Source organism: Tupaia chinensis, unplaced genomic scaffold (assembly GCF_000334495.1).
Source record: "Tupaia chinensis unplaced genomic scaffold, TupChi_1.0 Scaffold000511_1, whole genome shotgun sequence".
NCBI classification, from domain to species: domain Eukaryota; kingdom Metazoa; phylum Chordata; class Mammalia; order Scandentia; family Tupaiidae; genus Tupaia; species Tupaia belangeri.
The window spans coordinates 3,604,046-3,612,193 of record NW_006160024.1 but is presented as its reverse complement, the minus strand read 5'-3'; the positions used below and the strand labels follow the sequence as shown (position 1 = coordinate 3,612,193).

Below are 8,148 nucleotides of genomic sequence, written 5' to 3'. Positions count from 1 at the left end.
TTGTGCCTCAGATAAGGAACTGATAACCTGAATACACAAGGAACTAAAGCAGCTTACCTGGAAGAAAATGATTAACCCAATTAAAAGATGGAAAAATGAGCTGAATAAACAACTCTCTAGGGAAAGCATATGAACAGCCAAAAAGCATATGAAAAAATGCTCAACATCCCTCATCATAAGGGAGATGCCGATCAAAACCACAATGGGATACCACTGAACCCCAGTCACAATGGTGAAGATTAAAAAAATTAGAAATGATAAGTGCTGGAGGGGATGTGGTGAAAGGGGAACTCTCCTACATTGGTGATAGGAATGTAAATTGGTCCAGTCACTGTTGAGAACAATAGGGAGGTTCCTCAAATACCTTCAAAGAGAATTACCATATGATCCAGCATTTCCACTCCTGGGTATCTACCCAAAAGACACGAAAAAGACTCAGTCGGAAAAGCACTTGCACATCTATCTTTATTGCAACATTATTCATGATTGCTAAGACATAAAGCCAACCCAAATGTCCACAAACAGATGAATGGATTGAAGTGTGGCACATAGACTCCATGAAATACTATTTAGCCATAAAAAACAATAAGGCCCTGGAATTTGACAGAAAGTGGACGAATATAAAGATTTGTTGCTGAGTGAAGCATGTCAGACTATTAAAGAGAGACATTGTATGTTTCCCTTTAATATATACCGACTGTCCGCACTCTGTGGTAGAGACTGAAAGACTGGACGACAGAAAAGCATTAAAAATTGTTATGGACACTAGAGACAAAGTGGAAGGAGAGTGTAGGAGGGGAAGAAGGTAGGAAAGGAAATTTGGGGAGAAAAATTCAGAGGTAAGACATATGTCAGACATAGATATGGTTTATTATCTGTTGACGAGGACATGTATGGTATTCTCAGCTGGGCTGGACTGAGGTGTCTATCATGCTGGGTAAAGTGTCTTTAAAATCTAAATTATTTATAGTGATTGTATAAATAATAATATTAATAATAAAGAAAAAAATTGTGAATAATGTCATAATAAAAAATTAGACTTGAAAAAAATTGAAGTTTATGTTAATAAAAATGGCAGCATAATGCACATTTTTTTTATCTGAACAGGCTTATATTATTTTGTATTTCTCCACATTATGTTGAATATGAATGTATTTTATTATGTGTAATTCTTCTAGAGTTGATTCTTTTTTTTTTCTTTTTTCTTTTTGTGCCAGAGGGTGTGTGCGTTAAGAGACAGAGGTTGTGTTTGGTGGTGGGGAGTGCCGAGAGGAGGTATAGTCACATTACAATTCCTTCCATTTCTCAGACATGATGGGATTTGGGGCATGGACAAACATATACCTACATCATCTGCTCATCACCCACTCTTTATTATTTTTAATATTCATTGTGGAATTAAGAAAAACCCCACTTTATGTCAAAATGCTGTGACAAAAATGATCAGAGATTTTTGACCCTAGGCTTATCTGGAGGAAAGCTGTGTGAATCTCTGAGGTTGCTCCTGCTCTAGAAAAGGATGTGTTCTAAGGGAAAGAAAAAGAAGATCTTGGAGATAAACATCAAACTAGCCCAGTTGAAGGTGTCCTAGTAATTATTAAATAATGAGTAAACCCAAACAATATATCAGTTTCTTTTTTTTTGGAAAAGGTTTTTGCTATTGGGCACGTGTGCCACCAGAAGAACAGACAGAGGCAGACAGAAAGTGAGAAATCACCCCCCAGGGGGTATGGCCATGCTGCAGTCCCTTCCCCTCCATTCTCCTCTCAGGATCTTGGGCATGCATGCACGCACGCACATGTGCCTGACATGACTTTAAGCTGCTGGGTCCAGGAAGTTGAACTGCAGCTGACTATATGGGAGTATAGAGACATAGACCTTATGTCATCTGCTGGTCTCAACAATATATCAGTTTTTTGTCACCATAAGTTAACCACAGGTAATGATTCTGAATATACTTAATTAATGAATATATTAATACAAAGGGAGAGAGTATTAAAAGCTCTGTGGTGCTCTGCTCACTTCTGGTACCACCATGAGGGCTGAGCAGCCCTGAATTACAACCCCTGTCTTCCAACTCATCTCCCCAGCCCAAAGCTAGAAAAGTAAGAGAAAAAAACTTTTTTCCCCCTATATTCTTGGCTTTTTTTTTTTCCTTTTCTTTCTTTCTCCCTGGTCTTTTTAAATACTTTCTTTTTAAATCCTTCCTTTTGCTAATTCTTTATTCTTTCTACATAGCACTGGGGCATTGTATTGAGACATTACATCCGAGGGGTTCTGCTCATTTCTGGTACCATGAGGGCTGAGAAGCCCTGAGTTGTAGCCCCCCTCTTCCAACTCACCTCTCGAGCCCATAACTAGAAAGATAGGAAAAAAAATATTTTTTTCTATATTCTTGCCTTTATTTTCTTCCTTTTTCTTCCTTTTTCTCTCCGGCATTTTTTAATCTTTTTTTTAATCCTTTCTTTTGCTAGTTTTTTTATTCTCCTCTCCATACATAAGACAGGGGCATTGCAGGGAGACATCATATTTGAGGTATTCTGCTGATTTCATGTGTCACGTGGCATGTGTTTTTTTATTTAAAAATTTTCTGTCTATTGACTTTTGTTTCTTTTTACTCTTATTTTTCCTGTTTGTATTCTCTTCTTTTCCTACTTTGCTTTCTCATTTTGCTGCTCAGTCTTCACCTAGTGAGTGTATAGACAAGTTATGTACATAGTAATCAAACCTCTAAATATTGGTAGGCTTAGAGCAGCACAAAAGGAGAAAATGGAAATATAACTTTTCTCACTTTCTGATCCCTCTAGAATTGAAAAATATTTGTGGGTATTCTAATTTGGGTATTCTTATTTTGTGGCATAAAAATTGCATAAGTTTAATAATATCTGTTGCCTTGCACCAGAAATTGGAAATACTTGTTATTGTGCAGGGCCTTGACTGGAATGTCATTTCTGAAGATATGACCAGAAAGCTAAGGAACTGAGATAGATCTCAAGAAAGCCAAAAGAAGCTCCTGGGAAAATTGCCTGCTACCATAAACAGCTCTGCCTGGCAGATAAATAAAGAAAGTCACTTCCTTACAGGCCCTGGTAAAAGGAGGAATGGAGAGAGAAAAAAAATGTTTCAGAAGAAAATTACAGTGTACTTGTTATTAGATTTTTACCTTTGTCAAAATCCATTTTATGAATTTTTAGTATTTACCTACTACTTGAATAGAATCCTAACCTTTTTCCTGGCTTTAAGTGTTAAGCAATTTTTTCTTATCATTGCTGGTTTTGATTTATTAAAGTTAAAACATTTTTTCTTAAAATTAAAACAATACATAAAAATATATATCTGTTTAATTACTGCAGTAAGCTATATAGCCTCAGCTAGGTGCTACTTTATAGTATCATCCTATTCACTGAGTTTTATTCCTAAAGTCAGACATGTGTTCAGATATGTTTGTATCCACTGCACTTGCTATTGAAAGTACTTAGATTAGTTTGGATTCTTGTGAATGAATAAAATATGAAAAAAAAAGAGAAAGAAAGGAACTGGAGAAAGTGGGTAGCCTTATCTTGTATCAGTTTTTAGTGGAAAAGACTTTAGCTTTACCCCATTCAGTATAATGTTAGGTATAGATTTTTCATAGATGGCTTTTGCCATGTTAAGAAAAGACCCTTCTATGCAGAATTTACTGAGTCTTAATCATGAAGAAATGTTGTATTTTGTCAAATGCTTTTTGTGCATTGATTGAAATGATCATATGGTTGTTATCTTCCTTTCTGTTAACATGGTGTATTAAGTTTATGGTTTTGTCTATGTGAAACCACCTTTGCATTCCTGAAATAAAGCCTACCTGGTTGCAATAAACTAAGAGAGAGAGAGAGGGGAGAGAGAGAGAAGCTTTTATTTAACTTTCTTTCCATCTTGTCTCATTGCCCAGTGGACACTTGGGCAATAGACACTTCTCTCCCTTCTCCTGCAGGTCCTACCAGATCAAGGCTCTTCCAGACAACTGAGTCTTAAGGAAGGCACCTGAGATGCAGCTGAGACACTCATGGTCCAGACCCCTCAGCTACAAATATTTCCCTGAGTTATTTGATGTCATGCTCACTGGTGCCTGCCTCAGAGGTAGCACATCTGGTCAGCTGAGAAATCGGCTGAGCTCTGGCAGCTGTGGGAGCACCCTTGGGATTAAACATTGACTAATGCCAAGTGGGGAGGTATGAGGCCAGAGCAGTGGGAGGGTGTTGCAGAACCTGCATGAAGTGATAACCCCAGCATTGTCAGCCTCCACCCTGCCTATTTTCAATTTGAAATTGCTCCTGACCACTGTCACTAGTTCAGTCTGGGAGGCAGAGAATTGGTAGTAAATATTATAGATCAGGAGCTGTGAAGATAGACCTAACTTGTGCAGGGAGAGGTGAAAAAACAGATGTTTCTATCACTGTGTGGGAAACTCTGACTAGACCTGCAGTAGATGGAATCCAAGGATGATGGTATAATTGTGAGAGATGAGAGAGAGAGAGAGAGAGAGAGAGAGATCATGAGAAAGAGGGAGAAGGAGAAAGCACCTCTCAGTGGTGTGTAGTCATGCAACAATCATCCCTCCTCAATTCTCCTCTGTTCTCTAACTTGTTTGAATTTTAGAATATGGGAGTGGTGGAAAGTAATTTCTTTACTGGTTATCTAACAACTTTTTTTTCTTTCTCTTTTAAAACAGCATATTCAAAAGTCATCATCTTAGAAACATCATTTAGGTTAAAACAATAAAAGGTACCTCCATCCCCAGGCTTAATAACAGACAGTAAAAGACCAAAAGAACACTGCAAAAGGTACGAAAATGCATATAGAGAATAAAATTCAGAGTTAGGTTTTAATGAAATAAGAAGACAATGGGAGAAATGAGCCCTGGTCATTTAAAATTCAAGAGAACAGAAAACTTTCTGGAGAGTTGACGTTCACCTGCCTTTCTGTTCTCCCTGCAGTGTGTGACGAATTTTTAGTTGGGCACTGGCTCTTATTGGCGCTAACATAGGAACCCACTTGGGAAGGAGAATCCAGCTGAGCCTCAGCACTTTCACAGGGTCAATGCTTTTCACTGACACTCTCTGAGGTCAGAGTCAGCAGGCAGGCTGGGGTGCTGGGATAGAAAGGCAGAAACATCCCAACTACTCAGGGTATTCCCCCAGCTCCCTAAGCTGCTCAGACAATCCTTGATTTACACGTGAATCATGGACATGGGTCTCGTCCACTACTTCGGTTTGCGTAAACCTCCAGCTATGTCACATAAGCTTTGATGATTTCAGACCTAACCACCTTCTCCATTCACTACTTTCCTATGAAACTTGCAGGTGCACAAGGCTAATCCTTGGAAGGCAGGCAGTGTTCCCTTTAACTCTGTGACTATTCACAGGAAATACATCTGTGCTTCATATTATCAGGTTTATCATCAATCTACAACACCCACTACTATCCCAGTTCCACCAAATGTAAGCCAAAAAGTAGAATTTTCCCAAAGCTCACGTCCATTGTATTCCTTTATTGTTCTCATTCCTGACTTCAAAAATTATCATGTGGTATTCTTCCAGTGGAACATGGGGTAAAGATGGGCACTGGATCATCTTATTTATGTTTTTTACATTTTAATTTTTTTTTTATCAGCAGAGGATATACTCTCACCCAAAAGGACAGAGAGAGAAAGAGGGAGACGAAGAATGCATCACCTCCAATGGGAACCTATCAGACAGCCATCCATTATCTTCTTTTCAACATCCAACAAGAATGTTGAGAGACACATGCACACTCACGAATTTTTTTATTTTATTTTATTTTATTTTTTTGCAGCTACAGAGTCCAGAATTCAGGCTGTGGTTGGCCATGTGGAAATACTGCTTCCTAACCATCAGGTCATTGAGCTGACCCTTTGGTCTTACGTTTAATACACAATTTTAGGAACATCAAATACTTCTCTTTTGTGTCAGCCATGGGGAATTAATTGTACAGATCAAAGAATTTTAGCATTAGCATCTTGAATCTGCTATGAATTTACAAAAGTCTATTTGAATTCTCAGCAACCAAGATTTTTCCCAAGTGTCCTCAGACCGCTCCTCTTAAGGATGGCATGTGTAGAATGCTACCTCTCTGATATTTACAGTGAGCAGACAGATAGTAAACATGAAAAGTAGGGAGTTGTGAAAGTGGGAAAATACCATTTTTGAGTATTAGTCAATATCCTATCAGGATAAAAAAAAACACTGATAAAGCTCAAGATATACTCAACATGTTCATTTCTGTCATTTACATGGATTAATTTGAATTAGCAAATATAAGGAGGGAGGAAAGATTAGGATGAGCTTTCATTCAGTTCCATTTATGAATCATCACATGATCATGTCCCCTCACCCTGATAAGACCACTCTGTCCTTCCGCCTTAGATTCTAGACTAATGCTGCTGCAGCTGACAGGGCCACAGATGGCTGGAGCCTGAGCTGTGGGCAGGGCACCTGTGACACAGACAGCAGCCACCTAGTGCCCTGAGCTCTCCAGCACCTTCCTCTTACACAGGAGGGGCTGCTGTTCTGCTCCCCACACAGAGAGCACATGAGGGCAGCTGGGCCACTCCAGGCGGGGAGGTTTGTGTTCAGGGCTGTATCACTGTGCGAGGAATGTGTGTACCTTGTACACAGTAATAAATTCCAACATCCTCAGGCTCCACCCTGCTGATTTTGAGTGTGAAATCTGTCCCTGCCCCGCTGCCACTGAACCTATCTGGGACTCCAGAGACCCTGTTAGAAACCACGTATATCAAGCCTTGTGGTCCCTGACCTGGCTTCTGCTGCAACCAGTGCAGATAGGTGTTTCCATCACTGTGTAGGAGGCTCTGACTAGACTTGCAGGAGATAGAGACCGTCTCTCCAGGGATGATGGGCAGAGAGAGTGGAGTCTGGGTCATCACAACATCCCCACTGGATCCTGAAATAATGAGAGAGAAATGCAAGATTATATACAAGCATCATTCACATTTTAAAAACTTAAACTATATAATCTTCTTGACATTTTGATTGTTACAACAAAATATTCCATTTTTTGAAAAGGATCCAAGATCTTCAAGCCCCACTGAGTCTTCTGTAAATCTCCTATACCAAACCTAATTTCTGTGTGACTATCCTCACCATGCTACAGGTCCTTTTTCCTTCAGGAACCTTCCACACTGTCACAGACCTAAACCTCAGATGTCCCATCATGGAGGACAAGTCGGGCACATCTCACACATGACAGAGCACACGTGAGAAGGTAAGCAGTGGGGACGCAGAGCTCGCCCTCCTACCCATTCTCCTCCTCCAGCCCTCTGTGCCCTCACCTGGGACCCAGAGCATTAGCAGCCCCAGGAGCTGAGCAGGGAACCTCATGTTGAGAGCTGAACTGGGGAGTCCTGAGCAGTCCAGAGATCAGAGCTGACTTTTATCTTAGACTTGCAAAGAAAGGTGCTCCCTGGGGGACAGTATGCAAATTCCCTGCTGGGTTCATCAGTGTGGAAAGAGAGAACAGCAGAGTGGGGCCCTCTTACTCTATATATATGGATTTAAAAATAAAACTCTTGATCTCCTTCGTACTAGCCAAATTAGAAATAAATGCTATATCATAGCCCACATGTGAGAAATAAAAAAATAAAAGATACTCTAGAACATAAGCATACAAAATAATCTTTAGGTCCTGAAGGTGGCAAGATTTATTGAGTGTAAGACACACATAATCACACACACACACACACACACACAAAAGGAGAAAAAGTATGAATTAGACTAAACTATTATCAGGAAGTTCAAAACCATATGTGTGTGTGAAAGAAAAATAAATACATGAAAATTTACACAGTATAAGCCTTAGTGAGTAGAATGAACATACTATAAAGTAGCACGTAGCTGGGGCTATATAGCTTACTGCAGTCACCAAATAGGTATTTTTAATGCATTTTTTTTAATTTCAAGAAAAATAGTTTTAGTGTTTTTTTCTAAAACACCTTTTTTTAAAATGTGAAGTCTTTTTTTATTTCTTATTTTTTATTATCATCATAATCTTCTTTATATTACACTGGATTACATATAACTTCACAGTGTATTACATTGCTTTTTCAAAAGGGAATGCCATGCATGTCAGTCA

At 39.2% G+C, this 8,148-nt stretch overlaps 1 gene segment (V, D, J or C); it reads right to left on the bottom strand.

Annotated features, from left to right (window-relative positions):
* Positions 1-6,043: 6,043 nt before the first annotated feature.
* Positions 6,044-7,473, bottom strand: LOC102497167 (immunoglobulin kappa variable 2-29-like). The segment is given in 2 exon segments: positions 6,044-6,960; positions 7,349-7,473. Coding segments are annotated over 2 exon segments (381 nt in total).
* Positions 7,474-8,148: the final 675 nt, after the last annotated feature.